This window comes from Neomonachus schauinslandi, chromosome 15, assembly GCF_002201575.2.
Source record: "Neomonachus schauinslandi chromosome 15, ASM220157v2, whole genome shotgun sequence".
NCBI lineage: Eukaryota > Metazoa > Chordata > Mammalia > Carnivora > Phocidae > Neomonachus > Neomonachus schauinslandi.
The window spans coordinates 15464718-15485509 of record NC_058417.1 but is presented as its reverse complement, the minus strand read 5'-3'; the positions used below and the strand labels follow the sequence as shown (position 1 = coordinate 15485509).

Sequence of the window (20792 nt, the reverse complement as noted above, 5' to 3'; positions counted from 1 at the left end):
GTTACTTTGACGATTTTGGCTAGGTCTTTTTTTTTTTTTAACCTCTAGTGTGCAAGCCCATATATACTCAGTGCTCAGTAAATGGTTACCACATTGAGTTGAAGTCTGTTTTGTAGCCCAGAGTAGGTTTTTCCACATCTGTATCTTTTTTTTTTTAAAGATTTTATTTATTTATTTGAGAGAGAGAGAGAATGAGAGACAGAGAGCATGAGAGGGGGGAGGGTCAGAGGGAGAAGCAGACTCCCCGCTGAGCAGGGAGCCTGATACGGGACTCGATCCCGGGACTCCAGGATCATGACCTGAGCCGAAGGCAGTCGCTCAACCAACTGAGCCACCCAGGCGCCCTATCCACATCTGTATCTTGTGTCCTTTGTGTTTTTCTAGATTCTCAGCTTCTTATTTCCTTGCAGAGCCATGACCAGGCGAAGACAGTATGGAGAAGTTGCTAACCTTCTTCAGGGTGTGATGAATGTTCTGGAGCACTTCCACAAGTATATGGGAATTCTACAGATCCGGCAGCTTTCTGAAAGGTAAAAGGTCATTGGAGAAGACAGTCTTCTGCTTTGGGAAAAGATGGCGCTAGGATGCGCTTCAGCACTTAGCTCAGTATGTTCACTGCAAAATCTTCTTGTAAGAAGGACCCTCAGATGTCATCTGATGTAACTCTGTGGGGTATAGATGTCTATTCCACCCCTTTCCAGCTCCCTACCATGTCTTCTAAAGCAATCTCTGTCAGATAGTTGCTGGCCTGGCATCACTGGAGGGGCAGCTGGTGAGTTAAGGGTTGTCCACATTTGTGAGGGAAACTGTTCCTGTTGTCTGTTTCCTTATAACAGGCCACCACCACACTTAGAAAGGCTTATAACAAGAGGTGTTTCGCTCATGTAATTTAACCTGCCTCAGCAGGAACAGCTCACCTCTGCTCCATGCAGCATCGGCTGGGGTGGGTCAGGGAGGGGCCTGAGGGATCCATGGCTCACTCTCATGGCTAGCACGTTGGTGCTTGTTGTCCACTGGGAGCTCAGCTGAGTTGTGTTCCATGGGCTGCTTGGTCTTCCTCACGGTGAGGTGGCTGGGTCCCAAGAATGAGCCTCCCAAGAGAACTAGGCCTTGGAAATCACATAGTGCCACTCCCATCATCACAAGCCAGCCAGGATTAGAGAGGAAGGAACGTAGTCTCTCCCACCCCTTCAGTGGGAGGAATGTCAAAGTCCCATTGACGAAAAGAGCATGTGGGTGTGGCTGTTTTTGGAAAGTCTCATTTGCCACTAGAACTTAAGATGAGACAAAACGATGACTTAGCTTCTTCTTCCTACCTCTGTCGACTTTCAATCCCAGATTCAGAGTCATAGAAAGAAAGCCTGATGCTTAGAAGGAAGATGAAGATTCTAAAGGAGAATAAGAGAGGAGTGAATTCAGTGTCTTTTGAAATAGCAGCAGAGAGAATACTGAGGCGGCAGAGATGATCAAAATTGATGAATCTTGACCTTTCTTGAACAAAGAAGAGACAAAGGGGCTGGCCCTTAACAGCATTTCTGTCTTAATCAGGCCTGATTACTACAGGCCTCTTTTTCCTTAAGTTTCTGTATTTTTAATCATGTAAGTAATTATGTAAGTAATAGAGGTATACATTTTCTTTATTTTTAAAAAAGTCAAATATACAGATGGAACTGAAGTCCCCTTTAGCTCTCCCTGAGATCCTAGTGCTACAGGCAGTGACGGTAGTGACTGTTACCAATTTAATGTGGATTCCTCTCGATCTTTATCTGTGATTTACAGAAATCTGTAGTTTCAGTTTGTGGTGTTGGTTTGTTTGGTTTTAAGTAAATGGTTTCACACCATATGCTTCATTCTGAAACTTACTTTTTGGTTTTAACCTTGCGATGTATTTTAGAGATTTTTCCACATTGATATGTACAGACCTACCTCATTCTTTTTATTATTTTTTTAATTTTTTTAATTTTATTTTTTTAAGATTTTATTTATTTATTTTTGCGAGAGAGAGGGAGTGCACACCATGTGAGAGAGAGAGAGCACAAATGGGGGGGAAGGGCAGAGGGAAAGGTAGACTCCCCACTGAGGAGGGAGCCCGATGCAGGACTCTATCCAGGACCCCGGGATCATGACCTGAGCCAAAGGCAGATGCTTAACCGACTGAGCTACCCAGGCGCTGTACCTCGTTTTTTTTAATTGATGCCTGGAATTCCGTAGTATAACATACCACAGATTATTTAACCATTTTCATATCACTAGATTGTTTGCTTCTAATTTTTAAAAGCTATCCCTTTTCGCACATCTATAAATACTTACCTAAGATAGATTCTGGGTCATGGGTAAAGTGCAGTTAAAATTTTAATAACCACTGCCCATTTGCCCTCGCAAGAGGCTTTATCTCTTTTATAGTACCATCTGCACAGTATGTGAGTACCCACTTCCCCGTACCTTCAGCAATGCTTTATATTGTCAGTTTTCCTTTTTTATTTAACTGGTGGATGAAAAATAGCATCGTGTTCCTTTCATTTCCATTTCCCTGGTGACTACTGAGACTAGTTTTCTTTTGATTATTGGCCGTTTGCATTTCTACTGAAATGCCTGTTTATAATTGCCTTTTTGTCTATTGAGTTATTTATTCCTTTCTTATTGCTTCTATATATTCTGGACGTTAATACATTGTCAGCTGGTAGATCTCGCCTGTAAAACCATCTGGGTGTGTTACCTCTCTTAAAGGCAGATCTTTGACTCTCACTACGATTTCTTCCATGGTAATTAATTGGTCTCAGGTTTCTTCTTTTTTTTTCTTTTGTTTAAATTGTGTTAATATATACATAAAATTTACCATGTTAATAATTTTCAAGTGTGCAACTCAATGGCATTAAGTATATTCACAATATTATATGACCATCACCACTTTTATTTCTAAAACTTTTTCATTACCCTAAACAGAAACTCTTACCCATTAAAGAATAACTCCCATTACCTCCTTTCCCACCTCTGGGAACCTGTGTTCTTTTATGTTTCTGTGATTTTGCTAGTGTAGGTACCTGATATAAATGGAATCATACAATATTTGTTCTTCTATGTCTGGCTTATTTTACTTAGTACAATATTTCAGGGTTCATCCATGTTGTAGAATGTATCAGAATTTCATTCCTTTTTAATGCTGAATATTTCATTGTGTATATATACACACGCACACACATACACATACTACATTTTGTTCATCCATTATGGACACACAGATTGCTTCTACCATTGGCTGTTGTATGGTAGACTAAGCAAATCTATTGTCTGGCATTTCTTGTTGCCTGTTAAAAATCTGGTCAATATGGGATGCCTGGGTGGTTCATCGGTTAAGCGTCTGCCTTCAGCTTGGGTCATGATCCCGGGATCCTGGGATTGAGTCCCGCATCAGGCTCCTTGCTCAGTGGGGAGCCTGCTTCTCCCTTTGCTGCTCCCCCTGTTTGTGCTCTCTCTCTCTCTGACAAATAAACAAATAAAATCTTTAAAAAAAAAAAAAATCTGGGGACGCCTGGGTGGCTCAGTCAGTTAAGCGTCTGCCTTCAGCTCAGGTCATGATCCCAGGGTCCTGGGATCGAGTCCCGCATCGGGCTCCCTGCTCAGCGGGAAGCCTGCTTCTCCCTCTCCCACTCCGCCTGCTTGTGTTCCCTCTCTCTCTCTCTCTCTCTGTCAAATAAAAAAAAAAAATCTGGTCAATCTGATTCTTACTCCTTTATAAGATAATCTATTTTCATTTGATTTTTATTTTGCCCTGGAAGCATTTGAGATTGGGGAAGGGGGCTGGTCAGGAATTTTGCTAGGATATAGATCTCTTGTCCTTTATGTTGCTCTGTACTTACCATATCTTCAGTCTGAAGACTCATGAATTTCTTAAGTTCTGAGAAATCATTTTCTTCTGTTTCTGTGAGTAACTTCTATGCTTTGTTCTCTGAGCTCTCTCTTTGTGGAATTCCTATTACGTGAATATTGGAACTTCTAGATCTGCCATCTATCTTTCTTTCCTTCCTTTCTTTCTTTCTTTTAGGAGGAAGAGGGGGTGAGGCAGAGGGAGAGGGTGAGAGAGAATCTTAAGCAGGCTCCATGCCCAGCACAGAGCCCAACATGGGGCTTGATCTCACAACCCTGAGATCATGACTTGAGCCAAAATCAAGACTTGGACGCTTAACTGACTAAGCCACCCAGGTGCCCCTGCTGCCATATTTCTTAATTTTTCCTTCATACTTTGCATCTCCCCCCCCCTCACCCCCCCCTTTCCACTTTTTAGGCTGAATTCCTCAACTCAGTCTTACTGTTCTAATATATTCTTCAGTTGTGCCCATTCTGCTGTTTGGCCCAACTGTTGAGTTTGTATTTCAGCAATCCAACTTTAATCTTCAGGATCTCTAGTTGATTCTTTTTTCACAGGCACGATATCCTCTTAAATCTCTCAGGGAATATAGATTATATGCATTTTATTATTTATTTATTTGTTTGTTTTTAAAGATTTTATTTACTTTTAGAGGGGAGAGAGAGCAGGGAGAGGAGCAGAGAGGAGGAGGGAGAAGAATAAGCAGACTGCACTGAGCGTGGGGCCGGCTCGGGGCTCAATCCCACGACTCTGAGATCATGACCTGAGCTGAAATCAAGTGTCGGCCACTCAACCAACTGAGCCACCCAGGCCCACAAATTATATGTATTTTAAAGCTCTGATTTGCCTGTTCTGTTTCTTTGTCCTCTGGTAGGAGGTCTTCGGTTTGTTGAACATGGTGACTCTTTCTTGGCATTAGCATTCCTCCAGTGTTTGGTGATTTCTAGCTGAAAGCTCATTTTTGACTTTGAGATTCTCTGTCATCCTGATCAGGGATGCTCTTTTATTGCCGTCTGCTGGTGAGGGAGAGGGGTGTACGTGCTGCTCAGCTAAGGGCCACAGATAGCTCTTCTTAGGTGAGGTGGGGCTGGAGTTGGAGGAGCTGCCAGGTGGATGTGCCAGTGGCTAATCTTCTGGGCTTGGGGGCTCCCTGATCTGCCTGGACGTTGTCAGCCCTCTGGCCACTGCGGGGGTTCTCAGACCCATACCCCTTTCTTGACCTGAGCGTTCAAGGCAGGGATGCAGACCTGGACACCAGTTTTATGATTACTCATCCTGCAAGAGCCCAAATACCCTGCTGGCATTTACTTCAGGGCCCCTCCTGCTCTTGGTATCCACTACCGTCATGTCTTTCATTTTTTGAAAAGCAGCTTTCAGCAGTGGTTTCCTTCTTCAATCCTGTGCTACCAGGCAGTCCTGAGTTTCTAGCATGCCACTTCTTTTCTTGCCTGGTTCTGGATTTTTATTAAAACCTTTTTATTATTTCTAAGGATCTGGGGCAGGAAGGGGAGATTGCAACATGTGCTCAGTGTGCCATCTTATAGTGGAAATGCCAGAGAACTATTAGAGAATGTAAGAACAGAGCTTGGCAGAATACTAGGGAAATCACCACCCTTTCCCCCATCCTTCCTAACTCCTTCACACTTAGAACTGGCCGATCGCCATATCACACTGGGGGCATGATGTAGCCAAGGGGGCAGACAAACAGAGCCTTATGAGCTGCCAGAAAGAAGGAAGCTTGGTTGGAGAAGGCAGACTTATTCTCAGGGGACGGAGGAGGAGAAGGGAAGGCACTATCACCTCCCCTTACCCTTGTGACAGTCCAGAGTTGATCTTTTTTCCCATTCACTTATTCTTTCCTTCATTTACCTAATAGATATATACTATGGACTTTCTGTGTCCTAGGGCCCGTACTGGGGTACTGAAGGTACAAAGTAAGAAATACATACTCTCTGCCCTCAAGGAGTTCACCATTGTTGTGTGGAGAAGAGAGACACTAGTAGAAAACTTTAGTGTAGCATAGATCCAACAAAACTGGTAGATGCTGTACAAGCAATAGCAGGATCTCAGAAGAGGAACTAAAAGACTCAGCCTTCAGGGGCTGAGGGCAGGGGTCACATCTGATCTTAAAAGAATAGGTAGGATCTTTCCAGCAAGACAAGAAAAGAGGAGGAAAAATAGGAGAGAGAGAACATCATGGTACTTTGGGAGACACCAGAATGTGAAAGTCTGCATATATAGGGTCACATTTTATATACCTTGCGAAAGAGTCTGTTCTTTATTTTGTGGACAGTGAAAGATCTTAAGCAGAGAGGGGCGTGATCTCATTTGTGCTTTGTAAAAGTCTTATGGACTGTAGATATAGAGGACTGGAGATTGAGACTATGTTCTAGACCAGAAAAGATAAGAACCTTACCAAGACAATGACCATGAGGTCAAGGAGATCTGTGGAGGGGTTGGTTTTCAATCCGTTGTGTTGGATGGGCATTGTTGGATGGCAGGAATATGGCAGAACTGAATTCTATTTCTAAAAAGGCAATGTAGGGACAAATAAGAGGATGTACTCTTTTAGGACTCTTTCAAAGAGGCGGTTTTATAAATTTTAAGGAACTTTGTGATCACTGTTGTAAGACATTTCTCCTTAAAATGAGAAAATCTAACATTCTAGCAATATATTTCGGTGCTCTGAACATTCATTATCATGTAGGATTGCTGCAAATAGGAGGACTTACTTTCCTTTCCATTCGTTTAACAACTTCTATTTGCAAAAATTTTGTGTAGGTTAATACAGAGTAAATATGTGTTATTAAGTAACACTAAAAACAACACAAGAGAAGAAATCTGGTTTTCAGTGCCTGACTACAATTGTTTTTCAAGAGGTACTAAAAGTTTGAGGAAAGTCCAGATTTCTTATTTTTAGCATCTTTTCTGGTGAATTCTCCTCCCTTATGTTTGCATAGTGATGGTAGAACCATCTGGAAATGATAGAAATAGCTGTTTGTTGGGGGCAGGGGAGAAGGCAGCAGAGTTCCATTCTATGAATTGCTTTAGTTTCTCCAATTTAATAGCTTGCTGTCTATAAATCGTAGAAGTCACATGAAAGGTTGTGCTCTGAAATTTTTGCCTGTACATTTGAAATATGAAGTTCATGGATTTGAATATAGCTATTTCTTCCAACTACCCTTCTGGAAAATGCTTAAATGTTAATGTAGCATTGAGGGAAAGACTTTTTTCTTTAATATCATCTTTACATTTCAGAGCCTCCTGGCTTAAGAATATCCATGAAAGCAAATGTCTCTGGTAATCAGTCAATATTTCCTGAGAAAGAGTGGAAGATTCTTGCATTCTCTTGAAACCCATAAAACTCTTGAGCTAAAAAATATTTTTCAGGGCTATAGCTAACCTCTTAGGTGTGAGAGATACTTGGCAGGTTGGTGGGGGCGGGGGGTGTCGCATGGTGTAGCAATGAAAGAAATTAGAGAATGAAAAGGCCCGACTAGCTGTGTGACTTTGACAAGTTCTTTCTGAAAGAACTTCAGTTTCCTTTTTTTTTTTTTTAGATTTTTTTATTTATTTATTTTGAGAGAGAGAGAATGAGAGATAGAGAGCACAAGAGGGAAGAGGGTCAGAGAGAGAAGCAGACTCTGCTCAGCAGTGAGCCCGATGTGGGACTCGATCCCGGGACTCCAGGATAATGACCCGAGCCGAAGGCAGTTGCTCAACCAACTGAGCCACCCAGGCGCCCAGAACTTCAGTTTCAAAAGCATAAGGGTTGTACTTCATTGTCCCACTGTATCACGCTTAAGATTCCGGATTCGGATTCTTTATAGAGCCTATCTGTTTGAAAATAGAGCGTCTGACTTATCTAACTAATAAGCCATTCTGTCCAGTACAAACTATATGTATTTGGGAGGTCAGTTTATTGTGAGGAGCTGAGGGCGTTTCCCTTGAGGCATTCACAAGGTAATTGAAGCATCAGGATTACTTTATCTACAAATGTCTAAATAATTTTCATATTTTGCTATATCCTTCTGCTGCCACCCATTGTGCAAATTGATAACACATTTAGGAAGGGTCACCTTTGTTTTTTGGTTTTTTAAATTTATTTATTTGTCAGAAAGAGAGAGAGAGCACAAGCAGCGGGAGCTGCAGGCAGAGAGAGAAACAGGCTCCCCGCTGAGCAGGGAGCCCGATGTGGGCAAGACTCCAGTATCATGACCTGAGCTGAAGGCAGACGCTTAACCGACTGAGCCATCCAAGCGTCCCAGGAAAGGTCACCTTAGAACAACCTTTCGTCAAATGGCATGGAGGATGCTAGAAGTCATTGGTTGACTTCCTTTCTGAGCAGCAGACTCCTTTGTTTCCTAAGTGTGATCGACACAGAGTTGTCACCATCTAAATGGACTGAGCTTATTTAGATACCAGGAGGAATTTTTATTTATTCTCTATTAGTTGTAGATAAATTTCTTAGTCATTCTTATGGAAATTATGGTAGATCAACTCTGTTCTGCTAACAGAGTCTCAGTTGGTCCCATCTCTTTACAATAGGAACTTACTTTTCCTTGTTAGAAGAGGAAGGAGTTTGGCTGAAGATGTTCTTTTAGTGTTGACTTCTTTCTAGGATCCTGTTTAGGCAACTGATGGTAAAGACTACTATTCACATCTCACCCTGAAAATGCATGGAGTCATGGTTGGGGTTTATAGTTGTTGTCATTAATATCAGTATGGGAAATGGTTGCTCTTTCATCTGAGTCACTGATGGACACTTGGAAAACTATGCTTGGAAACGTTTATATTCCGAAGCCCACTCTTCTACTCCAACAGTAGTTATCCCTCCAGCTTACAGTCGCCTGTGAAGGTGTCTGCTGTTGCCAGCTAGCTGTAAAGGTGGGTGCTGGGGAATAAGCAGTCCCGGAGAGGAGAGTGAGGGGCATCCAGCCCAGACCTGCATGGGCATGTACCCTCTTACTTCACAAATCTTCTTAGTTGTGGCCTAGGTAAGGGAAATGACTTATTTACACGTGGCTCACTGGTGGCACAGCTAAGTCTAGACTGTCTCAAGACGTGACTTTGAAAATGGATTGAAGAAGATGGCAAGGGGATCTGCAAATCACACTCTGGTACTTCCCCTGTCTTCTGTACTCTGGAAATGCCAAGCCTTACCATAGGCTCTGGTTGTCTTTTCAGGCACCCTGGTAAGAATACAGAGTTAGGGAATGAGGGGGGAGGGTGTAAGAGGCAGAGGTGGGACCTTCATACCACTGAGACGGAATGTCCCTGATGGGGGCATAGAACTTCCCCTCCAGGAATTGTCCCTGTGGCTTAGGGAGGAAGTGGTGCTCTCTTTGTGCTGCCAAAAGGCAAGTAGAAACAGAGGGGCTGGAGGCTCTGGAAGCTCTGTCTTGTGACCTGGCACCAGGGGAGGCTGTCTGCCTGGCCCGTTATGTGGAGTCACAAGACCTCCGAGGTACAGTTTTACAAAAGCATGTTCTCCTCTCCTGTCAGAGCTCACACTCAGGGCACACTTCCCATTGTCCATTCCGCAACTCTAGGTGGATGGCCCTGGTTGTGATCTGGGGGCTACTCCAGTAATAGCCTTATCTCTGTCACTGAGTGACTAAAGAGGCTGCAAACCCACCTGTAAGAGTGGTTTTAAAAGTTTTGAAGATAGTGGAAAAACCCTGGAAAGTATTATAACTATGCCACAGAAGAAAAGAGATTGTTCGGGGTCCTGCCTATCCCCTCATTAAAAAAAAAAAAAATTTTCTCAGTAGGTTGCCAGCCACTGCTGAATAGCCAAAGAAATTGTGCTTTTGAGCTGCTTGCTATTTCTAGAAACTTTAAAGTTAATTCCAAAGTAACAGGGTGGAGACCAAAAAAGGAAGAACACTATTTTATGGTGCTTTTAGCAAAGGTAAAATATTTGCCTCAGGCTCAGGGCAGTCAGCTCTGTGGGAATGGCTGGTACGAGTCGTCCGGCTCGTGGCAGCTGGGGGAGGACCTGATCATTGCAGGTGGTGCTGACACGCACAATTCCTTTCTCACGCCCCAGCTCCTCTCGTTTCAGCCGACAAATATTTCTTGAGCTCCTGGTAGACGTGCAAACTGCCAGGTTAAGTACTGACCTCCCCTTTCGAGCTCATTTTTGTTAGCCAGCCTTCTGAGTGAACTTCAGTCTTCATTCAGTGGCCTTCACTCCCAAGTAACAGCTCATGTTATCTTTCAGGTCTTTTTCTTTTTACTTTAGAAAACATTGTTTTTGTTCATTTTTTTTTTAAGATTTTATTTATTTATTTGTCAGAGAGAGAGCACAAGGAGGGGGAGTGGCAGGCAGAGGGAGAGGGAAAAGCAGGCTCCCCGCCGAGCAAGGAACCTGATAGGGGACTTGATCCCAGGACTCTGGGATCATGACCCGAGCCAAAGGCAGATGCTTAACTGACTGAGCCACCCAGGCGTCCCTCCTTTTGTTCATTTGTTGTTGTTTTAAGATTTTATTTATTTATTTGTTTATTTATTTATTTATTTGAGAAAGAGAGAAAGCAGGAGGGAGGAGAGAGAATCTGAAGCAGACTTCCTGCTGGGTGCAGAGCCCAACTCATGGCTCGATCCCACCACCTGAGCCAAAACGGAGTCTGAGGCTTAACCGACTGAGCCACCCAGGTGCCCCTCCTCTTGTTCATTTGTTAAAACTTATGATCCTGATGTTGACTTCCAGGTTGAAAAAGCAACATCTCTGAGGCAGTATGGAGCCCTCCTGATTCTGGACTCCAAGGAGCAGGGGCGCAGCTATAGCAGTAATCCAACATGGATTTCTGTTGGATTGGGCATTTTTATATAGCATTTTCCCACAGCATAACTACCCCCTGATGACACCTTGTAAAGATGAACATATATTCCCTTACACCAGGTGAGGGTTGGCCTAGAAAAACTGGGATATAGAAAATCCATCATGAGAATAAATCAGATGCCTGGGTCCTGGTCATAAATCTGCTACTAACTAGTATGTGACCTCTCTTATCTAGCCACCACTCGCCACTCCCCAGACGATCTCTAAAGACTTCAGCAGTTCTGAGCCTGATCAGTCTTTGCATAATTACTTATGGATATATGAAAATTACACCAGGCAATGACATGTTCTCTTTTCCCTACAGAGTGAAAGCTGCCCAGACTGAGTTAGGACAGCAAATCCTTGCTGATTTTGAAGAAGCATTTCCTTCCCAGGGCACCAAGGTATTGTTTTCCCTCCAGTCTTAGACGTTATCACCATTCTTGCCTAATTCACACTCTCTACTGTTACCATTCCAAAAGTGTCTGCTGGCAGCTGTAAGTCTGTTTGCCAGAGGTTCGGGGTAATGAGACCATCCTTGATTTTAAATATCCCAAAGCAATGTTGGTTCTTCATCTGTGTTCTTCCAGCATCAAAGAGTGAGGATTTATTTTGGTTTAATTTAATATGTGTCAAACCTAATATCTCATCTGCCCAGCAAATTCCTTTTTTCTCATGGCTGTGTTAAAAAAAATTTTTTTTCAAGCCTCAATGTTTTTTAGAATCGTTACATAACTTATTGGTTTCAGTTTGGTGAAAAGACAGCTGGGAGGAGCATCCACAGGCTTATATAACTCTCAGAGTGACACAGTTAGGAGACTCACTTTTAATGATCAGAATCCTGTTCTTTGGGATTAATCCCTTTAGCTCTTGCTGGTGGCGTGGCTGTTTGTGTTGTGTCTGTGAAGGCCATGGTATTTCGCTTGTGAGCTATGGTTACACTTCTCCCATAACAAGCTTTGCCTCACTTGGCTGTCACTGCGCTTGGGTAACTGCTTTTAGCTCTATCTTTCAAACTGTAGCAGATGTAATCTTAATGCTTTGCATGTGTCGGGGAGAGAAGAACCTTCAGAAGCTTTTTTTCCTCTATTATTTGAGCTATTTCAAGAGAAGGAATTATTCAACACAGAAATAAACCAAAGCACACACAGGCAAGCAGTGTTCCTCACTGCACTTGGTGGGTGGAGATGGGGATATATGTTCATTTACTGAGCCAAGGAACGTTTCCTGGACCTGCTCTTTAATTCAATAACTGGAAATATCTTAATGATTTTCTTTGTGCTCCATAAAAGAAACTTAGGAAGTAGGTGGGGGTAGCTGCCCCAGCTTTGTAGATTACTTCCTATAGGAAACCTGCTCTTGATTTGTTTTTTTGTTGTTGTTGTTGTTAAAGATTTTATTTATTTATTTGACAGAGACACAGCAAGAGAGGGAACACAAGCAGGGGGAGTGGGAGAGGGAGAAGCAGGCCTCCCGCTGAGCAGGGAGCCCGATGCGGGGCCCGATCCCAGGACCCGAGCCAAAGGCAGACGCCCAATGACTGAGCCACCCAGGCGCCCCCCTGCTCTTGATTTTAATGTCTGCATATATTATGGCTGCCTTCTAGTAATCAGATATTTTATTTGTAAGACATGTTCCTTTCAGGACTTTATGTTCCTTATTCATTTGATATAACTGTGGGGAATGGATATTGGAAAGCCATTCTGTAAAAAGGGATTGCAAGATATTCACAAATTATAAACACCAGACTGTTCTGAGCCCAGGGTCTGCTTTACTATACTCTGGTATCTAGCCCAGTTTCAAGAAGTTTCAGAAAGATATGAATGAAGCCCAGCTTTATTGTTTAGAAGAAACTAATCATGACCTACTTTATGTCTTTTTCTCAGATCCCACCAAGCAGATGAAGTTAAAATTGTTTTCTTTAACAACTTACTTCCTTTTTCTGTAGCTGGGTAACTTAATCTTTTTTTTTTTTAAGTTTTCTGTTCTCCTTTTCAGTGACTATGGACTTTTCTTAAAGGCCTTGTGTGCTATTCCTATTTCACAAATAGAAATCAAGACATTAAAATTGTACAGGGTAACCTACTAAGTCCTTTTTAAATAAAAATATCTGAATCCATGAGCCCATCAGTTTCAGCTTCTGTGACTTCTCTATCAGATCAAACACTTTCATCCAGAAGCAAGAGGTGAGCAGTCAGAGTGCTCAGCAGATGACATAACAGCATTCAGCACAGAGTGAGTCAGCATCTTAACAATTTAGCTCTCAGGCAGCTTAGTAACACTTCTAAAACTCTTGAACTTCAGTCGAGACAGATATAGTATTGGACAGAGAATCATAAAGATTTGGAAGAACATTAATCGTCACCTAATTGAAGTTCATTTTTTTTTCTCATTTATCTTTCAGATGAGTTTCAATAACTGCGCCAAAGCTACACAGCTATTTAGCCAAGCCAAGAGTAGATTCCAGGTGTTCTTTTTGCTCTAGTCCACTTAGCCAACCATGTTCATTCAGTGAGTTACCATAAAGAAAAGTTCGGCAAGACTGGATTGCCCTCAGTAATAACAAAGGCCTTCCCATCGTGGTGTATCAGTATGGCCCCTCAATAGCCTTCTACTGCCTTTCAGATCAAGGGACTGATATCATAATATTTTACCTCTGTCTACCTGCGTGGGTAGTTGACTGTCAGCAAAACAGGTCTGGCAGTTTGGAACCTCGTTTTAGATTTTAAATGCCACTGCAGTGTTTGGCACAAATACGGCACTTTAAGAACAGGAATCTGAGGTTAGAATCAGGGGAAAGTGGCACATGTGGAGTGAGACTGGTGTCCTTCTGAATTATATGGCTCTTCACCAAGGTGATTTCAGGTTTTGTATTCAGAAAGCAAAATTTCCTATTGCTGACCCTGTTTCCAAAATGTCTCCTTGCTGATTCACAGAGTAGCTTTTATATTGGCTACTGCGGACTAGCTTAGTGATTCTTGCATTGAGTAACAAGTAACTAAAATATCCATCCACAGCGAAAGAATAAGTGTCAGGGGAGTGCAGGTAATAATAACTTCAAGAGAGGAACAAGAAGTTAACAGCTGTCAGAGGCCGTGAGATTTAAAGATTGTTTCTGGCTCTTGAACTGGTGTGTGTTGTTTGTTTTACCAGAGGCCAGGAGGACCCAGCAATGTCCTACGAGATGCATGTCTGGTTGCTAATATTTTGGATCCCAGAATCAAACAGGAAATCATCAAAAAGTTTATTAAACAGCATCTGTCAGAATATCTAGTACTTTTTCAAGAAAACCAAGATGTAAGTATTGACCAAATGAAATCAATGTTACATTTGAATTTTACTGAAAATTAAATGCCCTCAAGTCTGCTGATTCATATTTTAGTAGTATTACTGCCTTAAAATGTTGATGTTTGAACTGTGACTTTAGGGGCTGGCTGTACAGTTCAGTGGTTCTTAACCATTTTGAGGTCACTGACCCTTTGGAGAAAATAATGGGAGCTACAGATCCTCTCCCCAGGAAAATGTACCTATGTATAAAACTTTGCATATACAGTTTCAGGAAATTTACAGATCCCTGAAGTCTAATCGTAGACCCAAGTTAAGATCCTCTGGATCAAGTGAAAAAGTAGCCTATATTCTTTAAAACTGTGAGAAATAGGGTTGCCTGGGTGGCTCAAGAGCGAGACTCTTGATTTTGGCTCAGGTCATGATCTCGGGGTCGTGAGATCCGTCGGGCTCCGCTCTGGGTGTGGAGCCTGCTTGGGATTCTCTCTCTCCCTCTGAAAGAAAGAAAGAGAGAAAGGGAAGGAAGGAAGGAAGGAGAAATAAAGCAAAATTGTGAGAAAGTAGGAAAAAGAAAAATGAAATAAAATTGTGAGAAAGAAAGAGATTGGTTGTGTTTTTCTTGGTTCTGTTTTTGTTTATTTCCTTAAACTGTGAACACTACTTCTGAGCACTGGGTGGATTTTGTTCCCTACCTTCCTAAGGTTGCCTGGCTGGACAAAATCGACAGACGCTATGCCTGGATAAAACGCCAGCTTGTGGACTATGAGGAGAAATATGGTCGTATGTTTCCACGTGAGTGGTACATGACCGAGAGGATTGCAGTAGAATTTTGCCATGTCACAAGGTAGATTCCAGCTCTACTGGTTTTATTGTTAATTGAAATCGGTTGGTTGAAATCAATCCCCTGGTCTCTAGGGGTTCCATCTTGTCTTGTGGATTGGGTACCACTTCCACTTTTTTTTATTGTTGTTTGAGAGTCATCATTTTAATGAGAACTTCTTCACCCGTGCTGGACTCTCTCCCTTTAGAAGACCCTTTTCCTGTTGAAAGTCAGATTTTATTAACCCAAAACCAACCCCTAAACTCAAGCTGCAGCTGTATTCCAACTTCTCCAACTTCAGAGTTCCAAACCTAGAAGAGAGGACATGTATGTGGAGAAAGAGTAAAAACTTCTAGGAAAAAAGTGAAAAAGGGTACACAAGAGTCCTGGGCTAGTAGCCTGTAGTCAAAGCACTTTTTTTTCCTGAAGAGTAATATATATAAAACACAGCAGCTTCATCTGCTCCTGTCTTTGCTCTAAGACTTTCCTGTAGCTTGACCCTTGCCTTGAACAGCCTGCCTTCTGGACTTAACCTAGTCAAGGCTCATCCACCAGATATCCCTGTTATTCAACACCCCACATGTTTTCCTGCTATTATATATATCAGTATACAGTGTATATATCTATCATCCTTTTTTTTCTCTGACTTGCTACATACATTGTTCCATAGGGACAGTTCCATACACTGAAGGGGTAGTTCTACTTCAGTGACAGTCAGGAAATATCTGCTGAACAAATTTCCTGCCCCTAATGCAGTGTATTTGTAGTCTTTGGATAGTTAATAATATTGGCATCTGAATGTTCTAAGCATCCTAAAGACCTCTTGTCATTCATCCTGTCTCTGCAGTTTCATGAATGTAGCCCAAGGCCAGACAGTCCATTTATATTGAAGAGATAAAACCCAAGGTTAGATTGGTGTGTCCATGACAAAGCTAAAGCTAGAGTCAAATTTTTTTTATTTTTTACTTGCAGCTGTACCACAACAGTGGTAGTAACTGGGTTTTATTAGTTATCTGTGGCCTTCTTTTTTTTTTTTTAAGATTTTTAAAAAATTTATCAATGAGACAGAGAGAGCATAAGCAGGAGGAGGGGCAGAGGGAGAGAGAGATAAGCAGACTCCCCACTGAGTGGGGAGCCCATCGTGGGGCTTGATCCCTGGACCCTGAGATCAAAGTCAGATGCTTAACTGGCTGAGCCACCCAGACACCCCAGTTATCTATGCCCTTCTCACATGCACAATTACATTAACTCCAGGCTAATTCTTCAAAAAAGTCCCATGTCTAAGCATAACTCAGCCACCTTAGAATAATTCATGGTATGCATCTTTCTTAAAATCAGAGAATATAATGAAGTTGTATGCTTTAAACACATGGGGGGCGGATTTCTTAAGGGATATTGGCTTCACTTTTTTCTTGAATAGACTTTATATTTTAGAGTAATTTTAGGATCACAGCAAAATTGAGAGGGAGATACAGAGGTTTCCCCTACACTTGTGCTCCCACACATGCATGGCCCCCCTACCATCAGCATCCCCCACCAAAATGTACATTTGTCATAATTGATGAACATGCATCAACAGATGATTATCACCCAGAGTCCACAGTTTACATTAGAGTTCACTCCTGGTCTTGTACATTCTGTGTGGCTGTTGTTCTCAGAAGCACATTTGCTACCATAGGTTTAGATGACCTTTAAATGTTGATTCAAGGACAATTGTGCTTGTCACTTCGAAGTCCTGATTAGCAAAGAAAGCAAATTCCTTGAGAAATTGATAACTAATTCTCTTTAGCCTACAGTTCAGTGACTTGCAAACTAATCTGTGAATACTGCAGTCTGCAGGAGACTGGGAGTCTGCTGAAGCCACAAATCTGCCCTCGTTGTGTCGGCTAATGGCTGTGTTGTGGCTGTTGCTGCCAAGCTTTCATTGCTGGAATTTTGGCTAAAATCCTACAGATACATAATTTCCAAAGAATCGCAGAGGCTCTTTGTTTGGTTTTGCCATTTCTTTGTATGGGAAGATAACCATGGCTCAGTACTTCCTAAGAGCTCTCAGGTCACTGGTCCCTCACAGCTCCCATTCTGAAGCACAGCACTGGCGTGGTAAATAAGCTTCGCAGGCACTACCCACCTGAGCACATACATGTCACTTTTCACATGGGGGTTCTCGTCTCTCACATGTATTTCCGGGGTTCCTGCTCTCTGGTTGAAGAGATGGTGATTGAGCTCTTTGGAAGAGGGGGCTTTGTAATTTAGTAGTTAATGACTTATGATGGTACATAAAATATATGCATTTTTATAAAATACTGAGTGCTTTAGATATATATTATTAACAAATTACGGAAAGGTTGAAAGATCTAAAAATAGTAGTGACCATGTAAACAAATTGATCTCTCCTTAATCCTTGATTTTTTTTTTTTTTTTTGACTAGTGGATAATTTCACCTTCAAATTCTTAATTAGAGTATGTATTTCTATTCTCGAAACAGTAAACTTGGTAACAGATCTCAGGATTTGAAATGACCACATAATTTTTTTTATATATATATATAAGCTAAAACCGTTTACTTTATCCTATCTTGAACAGTTTTTTTTTTTTGACAACATTCTTACCTCTTTATTTTGAAGGACAGAACTTGCCAAGATTATGCGTACCAGAGCTAAGGAAATTGAAGTGAAATTGCTTCTTTTTGCTATTCAAAGAACGACTAACTTTGAAGGGTTTCTTGCCAAACGCTTCTCCGGGTGCACCCTGACAGATGGAACTCTGGTAGGACCTTCCTGAGGGAGGCTGGAACACGAAATCAGGGGGCCGGGGGGTTGGGCTTCAGTTCAGTCTTTCCTAGTTTGGTGGTTCCATCCAGTGGCTCGAGTGCTCAGTCCCTCATTCCAGGGATTTCACTAAATTACGTGAATGGTGATGCAGAGTACTCTATGGATTTAGTGTTTTCTCTTATGCAGTATTTCAAGTTTTTAGAACATCCTGTCATTTATCTGAGTAGTGGCCCCATTTTACAGACTGGTGATTTTGTGAGTGAGAGTACGTGGAGAAGCAAAGAATTATTTTTTCATTTTATTCTGGTATTTTGTTTGAATTTTTCTTTTTCTTTTCTTTCTTTTCTTTTTTTTTTGAAGATTTTATTATTTGACAGAGACACAGTGAGAGAGGGAACACAAGCAGGGGGAGTGGGAGAGGGAGAGGCTCCCGCGGAGCAGGGAGCCCGATGCAGGGCTCTGGGACCATGACCTGAGCTGAAGGCAGGCACTTAACGACTGAGCCACCCAGGCGCCCTTGAATTTTTCTTACACAAATGCATTTACATAGTTTTTTAAAAATACTTTTTGTATTTACGTGCTTTAATAAAGTTATTTTTCAGTTTTTTTAAAATGAGGGAAATGAGCCAAAACTGACTATTTAAAGAATTCTAATGTGGAATCCACACAGAATAATAGCTAACATTTTTTTAACATCCTCTGTGTGTCCCACACTGTGCTAGGTGCGTTTACCTGCGCTCGGTCACTTTGCTTCATCAGCTATAGGAGGGAGGTGTTATATTCATTTCAAACTTAACAGTGGTCGCACAGCTAATATGTAAATGCAGAAAAACAGCTACTCTGGATGAGGCAGGGAAGTAAGAGCAGAGATTGGGCCTGGAGTCCTGTTCACTTGTTCACCCTTCACCTCTACTACCTTCTCTAGCCCCCATGCTCTTAGTCCTAAAATCCTGGGACTTCAGTGGAATCCCTTCTTTGCCTCCTTGTAAGACCTGCCTCAGAGTAGGTGCGTCAGGAGCTGGTCCCTCAAGACACTGGGCTGAAGAGTGGTGGCAGCAACACTCAGTTTTAAGGCAAGACCATAAGGCCATATCTACTTAGGGCCAGTCATGACTGTATTGAAATAAAATACAAGGAACCACAGAGCATTATTTCCATACTGAAAAAATAAAAATACAGACGTATACTCCTCTGCTTGTTACCTCATGTTCAAAACTGGTTTGTGTTTAGTAACGAGGAAAGAAATAGGCCACGGAACAAATGAAAATGCCCTTAAATAAGATGCAAGTCACAAAAGGAAATAATAGGTAATGGCAATGCGATTGAAAGAAGAATGTGTCTCTCTCCTGAGAAGTATTTGGTTGACTTCAGCAGTGCCTGACAGCCTCATGTTGGCCCTCCTCTCTGCCCTACCCGAGCTGTGTTTCTGGCCTGGTTTCAAACAGACACTCATGCAGGTCTGGGTTCAGCCCTACAGAGATCTGCCTGGGGACAGGAGGTTTAAGCATTGAGCATAGACCCCACCTGGGAGTGTGCCCCTGTGCGCCCATGGCTTCCAGCTGGGCAGGGTCAGAGGAGCCTAAGGATGGGTTCTGTAAGCCAGTTTTCCAGTTAACCGTATGGCAAATAGATCCCAATCAAGGCTGCTTGGATAACATTAGTGCCAAACACCTGTTTTGAACCCTTCATCTCCTCCCTTGGCTGGGCCCTACTTCCTGGTGATTTTGCTTTTACATTTAGGGAGCTATAGGATTATAGGGGAACAAATGGCCCTGTTGTATCTGATGACCAGGATAGCCTGTAAACTTGGATGTGTCCCAGGACACATCACATCTTGTTTGTGCTAGGAAATGCCTCACAGGCCCAAAGAGGTAGAGTAATGTGGGCCAGGAAGGCTCCCTCTGGACAAGGTGAGCCTATTGAACAGGATAACCATGTACAGACCATGAAAAACTGGCAGGAGCTGTTTGAAGACCACGCTTTTTTTTTTTTATTGAAAATAGGTATCGGAATGTCAGAATGGCAGCTGGTCCACAGTCAGCACCTTCTGTCTGAGGGAGGAGAGGGCTTGGAGATGCTTGTTTCTCAGGACCGTGTGCTCTCTGCACTTGCGCTCACTCTGCAGGGCCAGGCTTCTGGACTGAGCCTCCCATCTCCTGGCACATGCTGCGCTCTGTGGGGTCAGTCATGGTCAGCTGGGAACACTTGAGCCTTTTGGGTTTTTTTGTTTTGTTTTGTTTTTTTCTGTCTTCTGTTTTGGAAATTTTCTGGCATAATTGATTTATAAATTTCTCCAATTGTTCAGTTGTTGCTTCTCCCTATCAAATTTGCAGAGAGTTTCAGATTACAACTCCTTGGCCAGAAAATCCTGCTAAGTCATAAACTCTTCATACTCCCCTACCAATGGTCAGTTATCTTTTCCACAGATTTTTCCAAATCATTCAACTTCTTTAGATCATACTCTTCCCCTGGACCACTCTTTGTCCTAGTTATTATGACCCAGGAACCATTCTGCATTCCAAGTCCTGGCAGTGGCTGATCCATAACCTTTAAGGATTTTCCCTCCAAGGTTAGTTTCTAGAAAGGCAGCGGAACTCCTGTGGTCTCCTCCACAAGGCAGGCCAGGTCTTAGAGAATCAGTTCACTGCAGCCCTGCTTTGGGAATATGTAAATGCTGTGCTCCTTACTGTAGGTGCTGTTCACTCTGAGCCTGGCCTGCCATCACCTTGCTGTGGGCCAAGTGGGGCCACACCTTCACCTGCAGCCTGTAGGCCTCATGAGCAGGGCCACTGGTGGATTAGTCATGGCCATGACCATGCTCCCAGCAGTGCTGGGAAGAGGTGGCCTGGGCTGGGCTGGGGGTCCAAGTGGCCTGACACCGCAGTCTAGCTGCTTGGCACCCCACCTGAAGACTTGCTGCTCCTTGTCTTCTTACCTCCTCCCTGTGCTACCTTGCTTTTTGGAAAATTGTTTGTGGTTGCCATTTTATTTCAGGGCATCAGAATAAACTACAGAATGAACCAAGGTATATCTTGCTACCCTGTAGCACATGCCAAATTTCATAGAAGGTTGTGAATTCCTTGCAAAGTTAGAACAGATAAGTCAGCCAAGGAGTCATGTTGACCAAAGACCCTCCCAGGCCCACCCACCCCTTCTTACTGCACTATTCAGATCCTTTTAAGCCCCTTGCTGACTGATTTAACAATTAGGGTGAGCTGGAGAGAT

General features: G+C 42.6%; 1 protein-coding gene across 1 annotated transcript in view; it reads left to right on the top strand.

The window, feature by feature from the left end:
• Positions 1 to 20792, top strand: part of VPS53 (VPS53 subunit of GARP complex) — a 135413-nt gene that overhangs the window by 40255 nt on the left and 74366 nt on the right. The window contains exons 7-11 of the mRNA XM_021704425.2: positions 411 to 530; positions 11017 to 11095; positions 13845 to 13988; positions 14678 to 14820; positions 17421 to 17562. Of these exons, the coding sequence (XP_021560100.2) occupies positions 411 to 530; positions 11017 to 11095; positions 13845 to 13988; positions 14678 to 14820; positions 17421 to 17562 (628 nt within the window). The remainder of the gene's footprint in view (positions 1 to 410; positions 531 to 11016; positions 11096 to 13844; positions 13989 to 14677; positions 14821 to 17420; positions 17563 to 20792) is intronic.